General features: G+C 41.7%; 1 protein-coding gene across 1 annotated transcript in view; it reads left to right on the top strand.

Moving 5' to 3' along the window:
* VEPH1 (ventricular zone expressed PH domain containing 1) overlaps positions 1 to 19904 on the top strand; it is a 468187-nt gene that overhangs the window by 424575 nt on the left and 23708 nt on the right. The window contains exon 13 of the mRNA XM_089675407.1: positions 8384 to 8520. Within this exon, the coding sequence (XP_089531533.1) occupies positions 8384 to 8520 (137 nt within the window). The remainder of the gene's footprint in view (positions 1 to 8383; positions 8521 to 19904) is intronic.

Genomic DNA, 19904 nt, shown 5'->3' with positions numbered 1-19904 from the left:
CTTCCTTTTTTGGGTGACAACATTCTTTCTCTGTCTACATACTGCACTCCTACATTTTTACCCTGTCACAATTGCTTCCAAAGAAGACTACAAGTGGCTAATTGAACACATATTGTGAAGGTATGGTCTGCTGTTGTAATCATAAAGAAACTTGCCCTAAGAAAAGCCGTGCATCCAACATGGGCGTGTATGCACATAAACAAGAAGTGTTTGCAAAGAGGCTGCACTAGATCAGCAGCACTTAATATGACACTAAAGCTTTGTTTCTTTTTTTTTTTACCACTTGCCCTCCTGAGGATTTAACCCCCTTCATCACCAGGCCATTTTTTGCATTACGGAGCTGCGTTATTTTAACTGATAATTGCGTGGTCATGCAACTCTGCACCCAAATTAAATTTACATCCTTTTTTCCCACAAAATGAGCTTTCTTTTGGTGACATTTGAAAACCTGTGCGGTTTTTATTTTTTACGCTATAAACAAAAAGAGACCAACAAGTTTGAGAAAAAAAACAATATTTTGGACTTTTGCTATTTTACATGTCCAATAAAAAAATTTTAAAAATCAAATTTCCTCATAAATTTAAGCCAAAATGTATTCTGCAACATGTCTTTGATAAAAAAAAAGTCCCAATACGTGTAAATTAATTGGTTTATGTGAAAGTTATAGCATTTACAAATGGAGGTATAGATACTGGGATTTTATTTTTCCCTACTAGTAATGGCGGCAATCATCAACTTTTAGCGGGACAGCGGGACTGAGGCGGACATTCTGACACTGAGGGGAACTAATTTGGTGTCACTGACACCCCAGTGACACCAATACAGTGATCAGTGCTAAAAAAAGCACTGACACTGTACTAATGGCACTGGGCAGGAAGGGGTTAATGTGAGGGGCAATCAAAGGGTTAACTGTGTGCTGGGAGTGTTTTACTAGGGGGCAGGGGGTGTGTTCTTCACTGTAAGCACACTGATCGGGATGGTTGTACTGTGCACAGCCATCCTGAGCAGTGTGCTCGAGCTGACAGGGAGGAAGATTGTTTGTAAACAAAACAATCTTCCTCCCCGTCGGAGATGCTCAGTAATCACCCAGTGATTGACATCCGTGGCTGTGAATGGTGGCACGGGTAGGGCGCGCACACGGCTCACATTCTCCCCCTACCCGGAAATGCAAAATCACATATATATACGTGATTCTGCGCACAGGTGCCGCCCTGTAGCAGTATATCAGCTATAGGGCTGTCCTTAAGCTGTTAAGTAACAAACATTATTATTATACATGATTTATATAGCGCCAACAGTTTTCTCAGCGCTTTACTATTGTAAAAAGGGAGACAATACAGGAACAATACAGTTCAGTAAAAGAGGGTTAAGATGGTCCTGCTCATGTTTATACTTACCTGCTCTGTGCAGTGGTTTTGCACAGAGCAGCCCAGATGCTCTTCTTTTTGGGTCCCCATTGGCACTCCTGGCTCCTCCCCCTCGAGCAGTGCCCCTTAGGGGCACTGCTGCATGCTCGTCCCCAAGCTTCTGCTATATGTATCCATAAGACACATGGAGCTCTCTCCTCATTGGCTCACTGGCTGTGAGTGACAGCAGCCGAAGCCAATGGGCTTCGGCTGCTGTCTCAGCCAATGAGTCCCCAGACAGCAGAGGCTGTAGAGAACATCGCTGGATTGGAGGTAAGGAGTGGGGGGGGGGGCAGCTGCACACAGAAGGTTTGTTACCTTCATGCATAGAATATATGAAGGTAAAAAACCTTGAGTCTTCACAACCACTATAGATGCAATGGTGAAATATCAACATACACTCAATTTTAAGAGTATAAAGATGAGGACATTAGATCATATGTTCATCTCAAAATAAATTCGATGTTCAGTCTAATGTCCAAAAACATATAAAAGGATGTGATGTGCAAATTCTGCCAGGTCTCCTTTGCCAATAAGAGTAAATGATCCAAAGGTGAGCAGGAAATAAATTAAATGCGCACTCACCAGAAGTGCGTTTAAAATACGCATGAAAGAAGTTTCCTCTCTCATCAGGTACATCTAGGTCCTCCGCACTCAGGTAAAGCTGCGCTCCCTGGTCCTCACTGGTCATCCATCATGGTCAGGTTCCCTGGTTCCTCAGACACTCATGCACCTCTGGGGTCCCTCCTTAAACTTGATACTGCGAAAGGGTGGCGCTCATAAAGAGCCCAATAAGGGACATCACATAGCGTGATACTGCATAAAAGCACTTTATTCCAGAAGTAATGATGAAACATATAAGTAAAATACTGACCGCAATCATTAAAGAATAGCCACCAGCGGTGGCTAAGATGTCCAGATGCTGTAGCCCCCCTGACGCGTTTCGTGCTATGCACGTCCTCAAAGGGTACAGGGCTTACTATTGATATAAGTGACTTGCAGTGACTGTATATTAGACCATTCACTCCCAGCAGAGAAAATACAGCCATGTATGCTATAGGCCATTTGCAGATGTGTGCATGAAACTGAAAAGCAAAATTACTTTGTGTCTTGCCAATTTAAAGTGGAACTAACAATAAAAAATTGCTAGGAGGTAGATTTTTTTGGCCTAGAGACCTTTTATGTATTTATTTATTACAGGTACTTATATAGCGCCATCAATTTACGCAGTGCTTTACATATATATATTGTACATTCACATCAGTCCCTAACCCTCAAGTGGCGTACAATCTAAGGTCCCTAACTTACATTCATACATACTAGGGCCAATTTAGACAGGATCCAATTAACCTACCAGCATGTATTTTGGAGTGTGGAAGGAAACTCACGCAGGCACATGGAGAACATGCAAACTCCAGGCAGGTGGTGCCAGGTTAGGATATGAACCAATGACCCCTAGCACTGCCAGGCGGAAGTGCTAACCATTTAGCCATTGTACTGCCCCACCTTTTAGTTCTCTTCTAGCAAAAAACTTTCTTCTCTATCCTGGTATGTTTTGTTGTGTTTGTAATGTGATTGTGGTGCATGTGCAGTGCAGTATACATTTTTGGTTCATTTCTAGCATCTTTAAGATGTTGAAAATGGATCTGGCCACTGGGATGATGTGCATGCTGAACTTTTATCATTAGTGTCTGCCCAATGGCCAGAAAGAGAAGATGCTGGTGCCAGAAGAAGTGGCAGAGAACATGGCAGTGGACAGAAAGGTGGCTGGGTTCACAGTACTGTCAGCTCTGGAGAAGGGCAAACCCAGAGGCAGGCATGCCATGGTGTGCTAGAATACTATGCAAATTGCACATAGTGGCAAGAGGGGATACCTCTTAGCAATGGTACGATTCCATTTTAAGACTAGCTTGATTATCTGACCTTTTTATAAAAAAAAACCCTATGCAATTATGAATATAAACTACTTGCAATATTGCAAGCAAATCAGTTCAACATGATCCTTTGTTTTCTTGTCCTGACAACAACTTGGAACATTAGCAATCATTCCGGTAATTCAACCGATACTCTGTTTTGTGAAGGGCTCCTTAACTAGTACAGGATGGTCGAGTAAATAGCAATACACCTCCATGCACTAATTTATAAATATAACTTAAGCCTGCACAAAGCACATTTGCTCATTCTTCTTGGGATATTTTTGGAAACTGATTCAAAAACACTTCCAAACATTACAGGATGGTGACATTTTCTCTGGTCTGGCCACAACCAATATGTTTGTTCAAGAAACCCGAATAACTGCTGGAAGAGAAATTGTTTTACTAAATGAGCAGAAAAGTTTGTTTGTGCCCAAAAGAGATCCCTTAAATGCAATTCATACAAATGAGCAGATTTTTTACATTACTGTATATTTCCAAGGTCAGGCTTTATATAAACAAAGCTTTAGAACCATAACACAGATGAAAGGCAAAAATGCCTGCAAAAGCACACTTTGTAAACACGGTTCACAAAAATTGTTGTTTACATTATTCATAATACAATGTCGATTCAAAAACAGTGGGGATGCTGTGTAAAATCTACATAAAAACAGAATGCAATGATTTGCAAATCTCATAAACCCATATTTTATTCACAATAAAAAAAAGAAAACATATCAAATGTTTAAACTGAGAAAATGTATCATTTTAAGAAAAAAAATAAGGTCATTTTGAAATTGATGGCAGCAAAACATGTAAACAAAAGTTGGGATAGGGCCATGTTTACCATAGTGTAGCATTCCCATTTCTTTAACAACACTCTGTAAATGTCTGGGAATTGAGGAGACAGGTTACTATAGTTTAGGGAGAAGATTGTTGTCCCATTCTTGATTAATATAGGATTCTAACTGATCAACAGTCCTGGGTCTTCTTTGTCATATTTTTTGTTTTAAGATGTATCAAATATTTTCAATTGGTAAAAGATCTGGACTGCCGGCAGGTCAGTTAAGCACCTGGAATTTTAAATTACGAAGCCATGCTGTTGTCATCTAATGTAGGTGGAAGATAAAACTGGACTGTTGTAACTGGAGGCTGATTATTGGCAGGTCTCTGTGTGAAGAATGTAGGAGCAATTACTTCCAATGGGTTGTCGCCCATGATGACGTCAATATGATGAAACGCTTAGGGCGGAGCTTCACAAATTCAGGAGAGAGTGTTATTTGATATAATGCAGGTTTGGTGTGGTTTGGTTGTATGTTGGACTGAAACCTAAGAGGAGGTGGCAAATTGGTGCTTGGATGCTCCTGCTATTCTGATATACTAATATGAGTTAATATACAGCATTTTTTTTAACTAATCAATGTTTTATTGTGAGTATTCTTTACAAAATGAAATGACACTGCATTTGCTAAGCTCTGGGGGAAATTCCCTAGCACAGTGTGACTTCCCTTGCAAAAGGAAAAGTTTATATACAGTGGGGCAAAAAAGTATTTAGTCAGCCACCAATTGTGCAAGTTCTCCCACTTACAAAGATGAGAGAGGCCTGTAATTGGCATCATAGGTAGACATCAACTATGAGAGACAAAATGAGAAAAAAAATCCAGACAATCACATTGGCTGATTTGGAAATAATTTATTTGCAAATTATGGTGGAAAATAAGTATTTGGTCACCTACAAACAAGCAAGATTTCTGGCTCTCACAGACCTGTACCTTGTTCTTTAAGAGGCTCCTCTGTCCTGCACTCATTACCTGTATCAATGGCACCTGTTTGAACTTGTTATCAGTATAAAAGACACCTGTCCACAACCTCAAACAGTCACACTCCAAACTCCACTATGGTGAAGACCAAAGAGCTGTCGAAGGACACCAGAAACAAAATTGTAGGCCTGCACCAGGCTGGGAAGACTGAATCTGCAATAGGCAAGCAGCTTGGTGTGAACAAATCAACTGTGGGAGCAATAATTAGAAAATGGAAGACATACAAGACCACTGAGAATCTCCCTCGATCTGGGGCTCCACGCAAGATCTCACCCCGTGAGGTCAAAATGATCACAAGAACGGTGAGCAAAAATCCCAGGACCACACGGGGGGACCTAGTGAATGACCTGCAGAGAGCTGGGACCAACGTAACAAAGGCTACCATCAGTAACACACTACGCCGCCAGGGACTCAGATCCTGCAGTGCCAGACGTGTCCCCCTGCTTAAGCCAGTACATGTCCGGGCCCGTCTGAAGTTTGCTAGAGAGCATTTGGATGATCCAGAAGAGGATTGGGAGAATGTCATATGGTCAGATGAAACCAAAATAGAACTGTTTGGTAGAAACACAACTCGTGGTGTTTGGAGGAGAGAGAATGCTGAGTTGCATCCTAAGAACACCATACCTACTGTGAAGCATGGGGGTGGCAACATCATGCTTTGGGGCTGTTTCTCCGCAAAGGGACCAGGACGACTGATCCATGTACAGGACAGAATGAATGGGGCCATGTATCGTGAGACTTTGAGTGCAAACCTCCTTCCATCAGCAAGGGCATTTAAGATGAAACGTGGCTGAGTCTTCCAACATGACAATGATCCCAAACATAACGCCCGGGCAACGAAGGAGTGGCTTCGTAAGAAGCATTTCAAGGTCCTGGAGTGGCCTAGCCAGTCTCCAGATCTCAACCCCATAGAAAACCTTTGGAGGGAGTTGAAAGTCCGTGTTGCCCAGCGACAGCCCAAAACATCACTGCTCTAGAGGAGATCTGCATGGAGGATGGGCCAACATACCAGCAACAGTGTGTGCCGACCTTGTGAAGACTTACAGGAAACGTCTGACCTCTGTCATTGCCAACAAAGGATATATAACAAAGTATTGAGATGAACTTTTCATATTGACCAAATACTTATTTTCCACCATAATTTGTAAATAAATTCTTTCCAAATCAGCCAATGTGATTGTCTGGATTTGTTTTCTCATTTTGTCTCTCATAGTTGAGGTCTCCCTATGATGTCAATTACAGGCCTCTCTCATCTTTGTAAGTGGGAGAACTTGCACAATTGGTGGCTGACTAAATACTTTTTTGCCCCACTGTACCTTTAGTAAATGAACTACAGGGATTTTACACAGGGTTTGAATGTGGTGAAATATCACTTTGCAAAAAACACCCAATCACAAGCTAGGAAAATAAAAAAAAACTGCATTTATGCTTGCATGTGATTTGTTAATGGAAGTCAGCAGTCAGCAAGCTCTGGGGATAATTCTCTTGCAAAGTGCAACTTCTCTTGTAAAATGAACACCCTGTTTACGTTTGGTAAATCAGCCCCCCTGTGTCAGAGCTTACACAAGGTAATGACATGCCCCCTCATTCACATGATATGCCTGCAAGCATTCAGCCTCGAGCCTTTATGGGGAGGCCCAGATGAAGCTACCAAAGCTGGCATTCACCTGTTTATTAAAGCTGAATCTTCACAGTGTGAAGAGTACTGTGATGTGTACTGTGCCCAATCATCCAAGATGTAGACTTCTACAAAACAAAATTATATATATATATATACACACTATATTGCCAAAAGTATTGGGACACCTGCCTTTACACGCACATGAACTTTAATGGCATCCCAGTCTGTAGGGTTGAATATTGAGTTGGCCCACCCTTTGCAGCTATAATAGCTTCAACTCTTCTGGGAAGGCTGTCCACAAGGTTTAGGAGTGTGTCTATGGGAATATTTGACCATTCTTCCAGAACTGCATTTGTGAGGTCAGGCACTGATGCTGAATGAGAAGTCCTGACTTGCAGTCTCTCCTCTAATTGATCCCAAAGGTGTTCTATCGGGTTGAGGTCAGGCCTCTGTGCAGGCCAGTCCACTTTCTCCACTCCAAACTTGCTCATCCACATGTTTATGGACCTTGCTTTGTGCACTGGTGTGCAGTCATGTTGGAATGGGAAGGGGCCATCCCCAAACTGTTCCCGCAAAGTTGGGAGCATGAAATTGTCCAAAATGTCTTGGTATACTGACGCCTTAAGAGTTCCCTTCACTGGAACTAGGGGGCCAAGCCCAAACCCTGAAAAATAACCCCACACCATAATCCCCCCTCCACCAAACTTTACACTTGGCACAATGCAGTTAGGCAAGTACCCTTCTTCTGACAACTGCCAAACCCAGACACGTCCATTGCATTGCCAGACATGGAAGTGTGATTGGTCACTCCAGAGAACATGTCTCCACTGCTCTGGAGTCCAGTGGAGGCATGCTTTACACCACTGTATCCAACGCTTTGCATTATACTTGGTAATGTAAGGCTTGCATGCAGCTGCTCAGCCATGGAAACTCATTCCATGAAGCTCTCTACACACTGTTGTTTTGCTAATCTGAAAGCCACATGAAGTTTGGAGGTCTTTGGCTATTGACTCTGCAGACAAGTGGTGACGTCTGTGTGCTACAGCATGTGCTGACTCTGTTCTGTCATTTTATGTGGCCTACCACTTCGTGGCTTAGTTGCTGTTGTTCTCAGTTACTTCCACTTTGTTATAATACCACTAACAGTTGACCGTGGAATATTTAGTAGCAAGGAAATTTCACGGATGGACTTATTGTACAGGTGGCAACCTATCACGGTACCATGCTTGAATTCACTGAGCTCCTGAGAGCAACCCATTCTTTCACAAATGTTTGTAGAAGCAGTCTGCATGCCTAGGTGCTTGATTTTATACACCTGTGATTGGAACACCTGAATCCAATGATTTGGAAGGGTGTCCAAATACTTTAGGAAATATAGAGTGTGTGTGTATGTGTATATATATATATATATATATATATATACACATATATATATATATATATTTTAATTCCATATACCGTGGAGTGTGAAACCAGTTTTCACAATATTTAATGATGGGGGAGTCCCTGAATGGTGGCTTGTCCAAGGGCATGTGCTGATTACATCACCCCTAGTCTCTGGGCTATCGTCAGGGTTTAATTCTTATTGCCGTAACAATTGTTTTTTTTTTCCTTTTCCTACAGTCGTAAATCAAGATGGCCAGCCGCTCATTGAAGGTAAACTTAAAGAGAAGCAGGTCCGGTGGAAGTTTATCAAAAGATGGAAAACTCGTTATTTCACCCTGGCGGGAAATCAGCTTCTCTTTCGTAAAGGAAAATGTGTGAGTGCTCATATACAGTACACTAGCTTCTCATTGATGTTTACATATGTTCTCCTGAAGGTTTTAATTATTCATTGCCCTTGATAATACAGTTTGTAGCTCCCAGCCAAAGTTTCTTGTCATGTTTGTTTTTTGATCAGTGGAGTCTGTATCTTCTCTGTGGAGAAACTGTGCACATGGCCCTTCGTGTAAATGGGTCTTCAGGGTGCTGAGTTACCCTGAACAGTTCTGTACATGCTGTTCATGTGAGATGAATCTAAGATTAAGTCTGACCAAATGTTGGCTGTAAAAAGAAATAAACTCAAGGCAGCAAGTCTAGAACAAGACTCTGACACAAAGCTGGTCTGTTACCAAGACAGTTGTTTATATGAACCTTTTTAAAAGCTTTTTTTTGTCATTTAGCATGCAGTCTATGATTTTTAGTAAAATGTTACTTAACAGAACACTGCATAGGCTGGCCCCTTTTGCAGGTACAGCAATGTAAAACATTAAAAATAAGCATCTATTCTGTTAAAAATCCAGTAATACACTGTCTTATAATGCTCTGCACATGCTCAGATGCTCTCTATTTGTTTCTCTATTGTTTGGCACTCTGCCAAAATGTAGAGGACAATCTGCTGACAGTCAAAAGACTTAAGCATTTCAGGGACTCTGGGCTTCAACAAAATGGCAGCCTCCAGCAACAAGAAACAAGAGCAATGCTGAAGGCAGTTTACAGCACACACTAATTTTGGTAGCATAATTATAAATGGGGAATGTATGTTTCTTACTAAAGAACATTATTTTTTATCAAGATGTTATGGGTAAAGTTCTGTTTTAATCTGGGTACAAAAGGATCAAAATTTGTCTGGTTTTCGGACAACTTTCGATCTGTGTGTAGCCCTTTATGTTCAACAGGAGCTGATTATTAGACCAGCTTCTATCAAACAGTCCTGCTAGAAAACCAGCATTTTATCAGCCACTGCATCCAATGGCTAGAGCACTGATCAGTGTATTCTCATGAAAAGGAAGTCTCTACTGGCAGAATACAACAGCACATCACTTGTGTGGATGAAGGAAGCTGGGAAGTTTTTTCATTCAGCCCACTGGTTGATAGAAAAAAACCCACAGTGTGTACCCAGCTTAATAATAAATCTGTTATTTACCGCTAGCTAGGGACAAACTAAAGCTTCAAATTATATATAGTGCCATTTTTTATGTGAGATAGAAAGGGGAATAGTTAAAACTTCTGTCAGCATTTTTTTTTATTAGTTGTCTTGTCTGCTACATTCCACGTCATGGCAAGCTGCTTGTTAACATGCTATCCAGGTCACCCACTTCATGCTGTCATCATAGCTCCTCGGTTTGACATTGGTTGCAAGGTCAGCGAGAAGGCAAGATGAAAGCCGCTTATACATGGGGCCCGCTCTCATTGACACTGCTTACATCAGCACATTTTGTCCACGTGGCCCTGAGAACACAGCAGACAAGATATGAGCTGGGACACACTAGCACTAGAGTGGTGAGAGCCTCCAGGCAGTGGAACTGTGTAAGCATAAGTGATATAAGGATCCCCTGTGGATGTCCTAGTACAGTGGTCGGCAAGCCGCGGCTCGCGAGCCACATGCGGCTCTTTACACGCTTTAATGCGGCTCTTCTGTGTGCCGGGCACCCGCTCCCCTCCCTCCTCTCGGGCGGCAGGGACTCTGCAGCGTGATCCAAAAAAAAAACAGCCAGGGCAGCGCGCTCAAATGCAATGATTGGCCAGTCTCGCTGCCACTCACATCCTGATAGCCAGTGATTGGCTGTCAGGATGTGTGTAGGCGGGGCAGCGTGACGAACGTGAGAGGAGCTAGGCTCCTCTCACAGTCCACCCTGAAGACCGGAACGGTGCGGGAACACGGCGAGAGGAACGCGCGGAGCAAAGGTAAGTGAATTGACACAGGGGGGACTTGGCTTCCTACTTGCTACTTACTTACTACTACTATATGAGGGATGAATTAATATGGGGGATGAATTACTATAGGGGGGATGAATTACTATGGGGGATGAATTACTATATGGGGGATGAATTACTATATGGGGGATGAATTACTATGGGGGATGAATTACTATATGGGGGATGAATTACTATAGGGGGGATGAATTACTATATGGGGGATGAATTACTATGGGGGATGAATTACTATATGGGGGATGAATTACTATGGGGGATGAATTACTATATGGGGGATGAATTACTATATGGGGGATGAATTACTATATGGGGGATGTATTACTATAGGGGGGATGAATTACTATATGGGGGATGAATTACTATGGGGGATGAATTACTATATGGGGGATGAATTACTATGGGGGATGAATTACTATATGGGGGATGAATTACTATATGGGGGATGAATTACTATGGGGGATGAATTACTATATGGGGGATGAATTACTATGGGGGATGAATTACTATATGGGGGATGAATTACTATATGGGGGATGAATTACTATGGGGGATGAATTACTATATGGGGGATGAATTACTATGGGGGATGAATTACTATATGGGGGATGAATTACTATGGGGGATGAATTACTATATGGGGGATGAATTACTATATGGGGGATGTATTACTATAGGGGGGATGAATTACTATATGGGGGATGAATTACTATGGGGGATGAATTACTATATGGGGGATGAATTACTATGGGGGATGAATTACTATATGGGGGATGAATTACTATGGGGGATGAATTACTATATGGGGGATGAATTACTATGGGGGATGAATTACTATATGGGGGATGAATTACTATATGGGGGATGTATTACTATAGGGGGGATGAATTACTATATGGGGGATGAATTACTATGGGGGATGAATTACTATATGGGGGATGAATTACTATGGGGGATGAATTACTATATGGGGGATGAATTACTATGGGGGATGAATTACTATGGGGGATGAATTACTATATGGGGGATGAATTACTATGGGGGATGAATTACTATATGGGGGATGAATTACTATATGGGGGATGAATTACTATGGGGGATGAATTACTATATGGGGGATGAATTACTATGGGGGATGAATTACTATATGGGTGATGAATTACTATGGGGGATGAATTACTATATGGGGGATGAATTACTATATGGGGGATGTATTACTATAGGGGGGATGAATTACTATATGGGGGATGAATTACTATGGGGGATGAATTACTATATGGGGGATGAATTACTATGGGGGATGAATTACTATATGGGGGATGAATTACTATGGGGGATGAATTACTATATGGGGGATGAATTACTATGGGGGATGAATTACTATATGGGGGATGAATTACTATGGGGGATGAATTACTATATGAGGGATGAATTACTATGGGGGATGAATTACTATATGGGGGATGAATTACTATGGGGGATGAATTACTATGGGGGATGAATTACTATATGGGGGATGAATTACTATATGGGGGATGAATTACTATGGGGGATGAATTACTATATGGGGGATGAATTACTATGGGGGATGAATTACTATATGGGGGATGAATTACTATGGGGGATGAATTACTATGTGGGGGATGAATTACTATATGGGGGATGAATTACTATGGGGGATGAATTACTATATGGGGGATGAATTACTATGGGGGATGAATTACTATGGGGGATGAAATACTATGGGGGATGAATTACTATATGGGGGATGAATTACTATGGGGGATTAATTACTATATGGGGGATGAATTACTATATGGGGATGAATTACTATATGGGGGATGAATTACTATGGGGGATGAATTACTATATGGGGGATGAATTACTATGGGGGATGAATTACTATATGGGGGATGAATTACTATGGGGGATGAATTACTATGGGGGATGAATTACTATATGGGGGATGAATTACTATGGGGGATGAATTACTATGGGGGATGAATTACTATATGGGGGATGAATTACTATGGGGGATGAATTACTATATGGGGGATGAATTACTATATGGGGGATGAATTACTATGGGGGATGAATTACTATATGGGGGATGAATTACTATGGGGGATGAATTACTATATGGGGGATGAATTACTATGGGGGATGAATTACTATGTGGGGGATGAATTACTATATGGGGGATGAATTACTATGGGGGATGAATTACTATATGGGGGATGAATTACTATGGGGGATGAATTACTATGGGGGATGAAATACTATGGGGGATGAATTACTATATGGGGGATGAATTACTATGGGGGATTAATTACTATATGGGGGATGAATTACTATATGGGGGATGAATTACTATGGGGGATGAATTACTATATGGGGGATGAATTACTATGGGGGATGAATTACTATATGGGGGATGAATTACTATGGGGGATGAATTACTATATGGGGGATGAATTACTATGGGGGATGAATTACTATATGGGGGATGAATTACTATGGGGGATGAATTACTATAAAAACTTATTGAAACTAAAAACAGTGTACCATCCTATGTATTTTCAGTTTTAAAAATGTGGCTCTCAAAATAAATTTCAATCGTGGTTTTGGCGAGATTTGGCTCAGTTGAAAAAAAAGGTTGCCCACCACTGTCCTAGTATATGGGACTGAAGGGGTAGAAAGAATATATGCCGCTTTGAAATTGCCTCACTCTGTCTACTCTGCATAGGCTTGGCTGAGCAATTTTGAACTGCTTGCCTGCCTCCTAGAACTAACTTGACTGCTTAAGCTTTCAAATATATAAGGATGGACTAGCATGGTCTATGAAAAATGTGGTAAGTGTTACTTAACCTCTTGCCAACCGCGCATAGCCGAATGACGGCTTCACCGCGGCCGGCCAGTTCTGAGTGGACGTCATATGACGTCCTCCCAGAATGCGCTCTCCTGCGCGCCCCAGGGGGCGCGCACCCGGCGATCTCCGTGATCGCTGTGTCCTACGGACACAGCTGATCACGTGATGTGGTGAAAGGCCGATCCCACTGGCCTTTTACCACGTGATCAGCGGTGTCCAATGACACGCTGATCACAGGGAAAGGCAAGTGCCGGTTCTCGGCTGCACTTTCCTCACGCTGTCAGATCGTGAGGAAAGTACTGCCGAGAACCGGCAGTTGTCAGAGCGGGGATCGGCACCGATCATCAGGGCACTGATGATCAGTGCCCTGATGATCGGTGCCCAGCAGTGACACCCGCAAGTTCCGCCCAGCAGTGCGCCCACTAGCCCCGCCCACCCGTTCCCAGCAGTGCCCCCACCTGTGCCCAGCAGTGCCCCCACCTGTGCCCAGCAGTGCACCCACCTGTGCCACTCTGCAGTGCCACCTACCTGTGCCCAGAAGTGCCACCTACATGTGCCCAGCAGTGCCACCCACCTGTGCCCACCCACCTGTGCCCACCAGTGCCACCCACCTGTGCCCACCAGTGCCACCCACCTGTGCCCACCCACCAGTGCTGCCCACCAGTGCCACCCACCAGTGCAGCCCAGCAGTGCTGCCAGTCAGTGCCACCAGTCAGTGCCCAGGGGTTGTGCCAGTCAGTGCCGCCAGTCAGTGCCCAGAAGTGATGCCAGTCAGTGCCGTCTATCAGTACCCATCATCAGTGTCACCTATCAGTGCCGCCTATCAGTGCTGCATATCAGTGCCGCCTATCCGTGACCCCTAATTAGTGCTGTCTATCAGTGCCGCCTATCCGTGCCACCTCATTAGTACTGCCTATCAGTGCCCTTTAGTGCTGCCTATCAGTGCCCATCAGTGCCGCCTATCAGTGCCCATCAGTGCCGCCTCATCAACGCAAATCAGTGAAGGAGAAAAAATACCTGTTTGAAAAATTTTATAAAAGAAACAAATAAACTTTTTTTTTTTTTTCAAATTTTTTGCACTTTTTTAATTTATAGCGCAAAAAGTAAAGCGCCCAGTGGCGATTAAATACCACCAAAAGAAAGCTCTATTTGTGAGAAAAAAATGATCAAAATTTCATATGGGTACAATGTTGCATGACTGCGCAATTGTCAATCAAAGTGCGGCAGCGCTGAAAGCTGAAAATTGGCTTGGTAAGGAAGGGGGTATAAGTGCCTGGTAGGCAAGTGGTTAAAGACACACTACTGATAAACTGCTGATAATGCTTTAATAGATAGTGGGCTGCATCTGCTAGATATGGCAGACTTTACTGACCTGTGTCATACCATCAGTGGTGGACTATTGATACCTCTAAGCAGTGAATTACGCTGTGGACTGAACAACTAGCGTTCGTTTTCTATGCCGGTAGTTGTTCCTTATTCGTTGCTATCTATTTGTTGCTACAGGGTTAACTAGTAATTTCAGGGAAGCATATATTGTGCCATGGCTGATTCTGCAGTCTTATTATGAGTAGGCCTGGTAACAGATGCTAAAATAGTGGCTGGTCAGTCTCTTTGGATTAATTGCCTTAAGCTACCTGGCTTATGCTAATATCAATTAGCAAGAAAGAGATAATGTGTAATTAGCAGCCAAGTTAGAAGAATCCAGTATTGTGGTACAATCCCAAACTTTCAATCAAAGCAGGAACAAAAGAACAAGCATAAGTAACCATACCTATCTTGCTCAGACAAAATGCACTTTATATGTACCTCACAATGGAATAAATATACAAAACAAAACTATAAAAAAAATATATTTACTAATCCATCCAGTTAAAATGGACAGTTTACATAAAAACAATGAATATTATGGTCTAGCACCATCATACAGCCTTTTAGGTTTGTGATGAACAAACAATAAGCGTATAGGATTGACGCATTTCTCTGCATTTGCTTCCTCAGGATCCATGCTTGAGATGCAACACTAGTGTGAATAAAAATAAAATCCAAATAACATCTTAACTTGTACAGAACCAGCAAAAAAAAAAAAAAAAAAAAAAAAATATATATATATATATATATATATATATATATATATATATATATATGACAATAGCAAAAGTGGGGGTTGGAAAAGAAAAAAAAAACAGTTATGTGCTGATAGGTGGAGGGGATTCCAAAGCTGGGGTGATCCATGGGGGGACCAGAAAAGGAGGAGGGAAAAGGTGGGGGGGAATACCCAAACATAAACATAAGGGGGAGAAGAGTATCACATTACCCAAACGGAACCAAATGGGAGATATTAAGGCAAGAGCAAGATCAAACTCTGTAAAAACATACATTCAGACATAAATAATTCCACTCATATTAGCCAATTTAACCATATCCATGTACCAGACAGCTTCTCACCTGATCTGGCACTAAACGAGGGAGAGCAGGGATCAGCTTATAATTAGGTACATAACACTCCAGTCTGTTCCCATATAGCTCCTATCCTGGATCCAATTACACACTGCTCAAATACCCATGGCCGGCCAAAACTCACTCTCCCATTGTTATCCACAAGTATAAGATCTATATAATTAAGAATGTATACTTATTACACCCCAGACACAAAGGCAGAAATGCCAGGACTAATAAACCAGGAAAGAAACCCCTATGATATAGCATATACAGCATATCCTACTTACTAAACCAATATCTGGTAACTGCCAAAACTGCATAGACCATTAACCAAAGAGGAAATCCCAACATTACCTGCCCAGTCATATATTGTGCTTAATTGCTTGGATCCACCTATCCCCCCCCTTTCCCCCAAATGAACACAGCCCACAAAGCAGCGGGACACTCCATACATTCGCCTAGAAGAAAAATCTTGGCGACATACACATCACTTCCTAGGACATCATATCCAGCATCAAGACCATGTCAATGTGGCTTTTTGAATGAAGGCTCAGGCTCAAGAGGTGAATAAATTGACAGTGTTGTCTAACCTTGGTTTTATTAGTGGTGGTTGGAGGAATATTTTATGTTTGCTGCTAAAATGGCATGATTGTGCTTTTTTGATATAATACTCAAAGTTTACTGTGAACCTTGGTTACACCAAGTGAAGTTGCTTTTCTAGGGGTAGATCCCTTTGGTCCCCCCAGTATTTAGTATACTTGAGTGTTTTAGTTTCAAAGGACCCCAAATGATCAAGTAAGGTGAGTCGGTGCCCTAGCATTGCAATTTTCAGAAACCGAGTCCCTTTATATGGGCTTAAATACCCTTGTTTTATTTGTTTAGTTTTTGGCAATTCACAGTTTGCATTGCACCAACAGAATGGTGTTAACGGGGCCACAAAGAACATTAAAAACCTAAAATAGCTTAAAACCCCTCACCATTCTATGAAAAGTTAAAATGTTTTTGCTTTAGGCATACCTGAATAGGAGCAGAGCAAACAATTAATAATTTCAGGATATCCCAATATGACTAATACAGAAATATAAGGAAACGAGAACTTTTTGAAAATGTTTGACTCAGCCTCTCTCAAGCACTTTATTGCTGGCTGTGTCTGCTATGGGGAGATTTTCCCTTATCTCCGGTTCTGTCGGACACCCATTACCTTGACTGAATCAGATTTAGACAGCTTTACATCACCAGCTTCTAAACCTTTCCTCACTCAACTAAATAACCATTCCCCATTGCAAAAAAGAAAAAGGTTTTGGCTGGAGTTTAGCTTTTAGAAATTGGATGCTTTGAACTTTTATCTAGTTTTAAAACTAGAATTTGCTTTAAGAATACATAGACAAATAAAAGGAAGGCTATTTGCTTGGGGCCAAGACAGTCATGTAGTGATAGAGGAAGTAATTTAGACAGGCTTACGTGAATGTGTTGCAACAAAGTGAGTCAACCATATGAAGCACAGGGCATGTGTGCAGCTGCCTTGCATCCGTTAGATTATAGCTTCCAGCTGCAATCATTTCTGGTCCTAAAGGTCAAGTTGTCCTTTAAAAGATATCTACCAGCTATGCCAACATGGCCATGCATTCTGTGCATTTTCTGCATGTGTTAAATATGATTTGAGTTAAAGCTAAAGTTACTTTTAGGTCTAGGTTTATGACAAGTAACCCCAAAATGAAAAAAGAAATCAGATACATAAAATTACCAAAACCGTAATTTCAATGAATAAGCAAAAAGTGGATTTTGAAAAATGAAAACCATATGTATTTTTTCGAGTTGAAGGTTTGGGAATTAAGCTGTTGCTTATATCATGCTATTGCGGATTGCTACATTAAATGACATACACTACATCTTTTCAGCTTGCTTAACGGTGTAAAATGATACCAGTCAACTTTATTTAAACATCTTTATAACATCAAATGCTTCAGATTTGGATTTCAAGTGCTGCAACAGACATTGCTGAAATCAAATCATAATTCTTACTTATGATTGCAATGTAAATGATAATGATATTTATCACTTTTGTTTAAAAAGTGGTGGTGCAAATTCACAGCAGGAATAAATGAGAATTTGTTTTTTAATATGTCAAGTCAGTCAAAAAAAATCTAGTATATAATAAATACATTTTTTAACCACCTGCCCTCCAGAGGATTTACCCCCTTCCTGACCAGGCCATTTTTGGTGATACGGCGCTGCATTACTTTAACTGACAATTGTGCGGTCATGCAACACTGCACCCAAATGAAATTTATAGCCTTTTTTTCCCCACAAATAGAGCTTTCTTTCAGTGGTTATTTATTGCCTCTGCATTTTTTTTTTTTGCGCTATAAACAAAAAAGACCAACAATTTTTAGAAAAATACTATATTTTCGACTTTTTGTTATTAAACATGTCCAGTAAAGAATTTAGAAAAATCTAATTTCATCATAAATTTAGGCCAAAATGTATTCTGCTACATGTCTTTGCTAAAAAAAAATCCCAATATGTGTAAATGAATTGGTTCACGTGACAGTTATAGCATTTACAAATAGCGATATATGTACTGGAATTTGTTTTTGTTTTACTAGTAATGGCGGTGATCAGCAAATTATAGCGGGACTGTGGGACTTCTGGGGGGAACTGACTTGGTGAAACTGACATCCCCAGCGACACCAATACAGTGATCAGTGCTAATAAAAAGCACTGACACTGTACTAATGGCACTGGGCAGGAAGGGGTTAACATCTGGGGTGATCAAAGGGTTAACTGTGTGCTGTTTCACTACTTGGGCTGTATGTGCGCTTCACTATAAGCAATGTGCAGGAGCTGACAGAGGAGAGATCTGTGTTGTCGGAGATACTCAGCAATCACCGGGTGCCTGTGAGTAATCACCAGCCAGGACCCGGTGATTGACAGCACGTGCCCCCTACCCAGAACTGCAAAATCACGTATATATACGTGATTTTGCACACCCGTTCCACCCTGTAGCAGTAATTGAGTTGCCCTATGGTCTTTTTCACCCAGGTTTTTAACAATGTTGGTAGATTATATGAAACCAGCATAGAAAAATAACTTTAAGTGATTTTAAAGGCAGGATATTTTTTACCTTAATGCAGCAAATGTTCCAGTAGAAGTATCGACCCCTAAGCTCCCTTATATGTGCCTGAGTCCCATCTTGATCCAGTGCTGTGCCTGTCTGCACCAGCATTGGTCTCTCTCTTTCCTCACAGGACAGACAGGCAGCAATGGGAGTTCTAGATTGTAAGCTCGAAAGAGCAGGGCCCTCGATCCCCTCATGTTTTTCATTGTATTGGTATTGTTCTGTCACATGTTCTGTCCCCCTTTGTAATGTACAGCGCTGAGCGAACTATTGGCGCTTTATAAATACTGTATAATAATAATAATAATAATTGGCTCCTGCTGCCGTCAATCAGATGCTGAGAGCAGAGAGCAGGACAGGGCCAAGCTGTGCTGTGTGTGTTTATAGACACAGATAGCCCGCTCAGGAGCAAGCCTGCAGGTGCACCCCCATAACAAGTGGCTTTGTATGATGGTGCACTGAAAGGAGGAGCCTGGAGTGCTGCCAGGGGACCCCAGAAGAGAAGGTTCAGGGCTGCTCTGTGCAATACAATTGTACAAAGCAGGTAGCTATAACATGTTTATAATTTAATTCTTCACAGTCTTTACAAATGCTTTAATGCCGAACTCTGGGAAATATAGAATTATACCTTTTAGAATTAGCTGTGTCCACACTGCCAGGGTTTTTGGCTTGTTTTGTCTAGGGCAGAGGAGAAAAACGTTTACTTACCTGATCCACCTCTCAAGCAATGGATGGTCTCCTGGTGTCATCACTGTTGGTGAACTATGGGCCCTGCTGTGGTGCTTGATGATGTCAGGATCTAAGACTGATAGAGAGAGCAGGGGAGAAGAGATTGCAGAAACCCGTTGAATGGGGAGGATCAGGTAAGGTAATCTTCCTTTATAGTTCCCGTAGACATAAATGGTCCCAGCTTCCCTCTGCAAATGTTAACTTTTAGTTGCCTGGAGTTAGGCTTTAATGTACTCTGAAATATAGCTCTGCACATAGTTCTGTGACCATCAGAACATCAGGGGTAAAGGATGTGT

The sequence above is a fragment of the Staurois parvus genome, unplaced genomic scaffold (genome assembly GCF_062004578.1).
Source record: "Staurois parvus isolate SC_StPar_1 unplaced genomic scaffold, SC_StPar_1.0 ptg000155l, whole genome shotgun sequence".
NCBI lineage: Eukaryota > Metazoa > Chordata > Amphibia > Anura > Ranidae > Staurois > Staurois parvus.
Note: the sequence above shows the minus strand (reverse complement) of the source record. Positions and strands in the feature narration are given on the sequence as shown.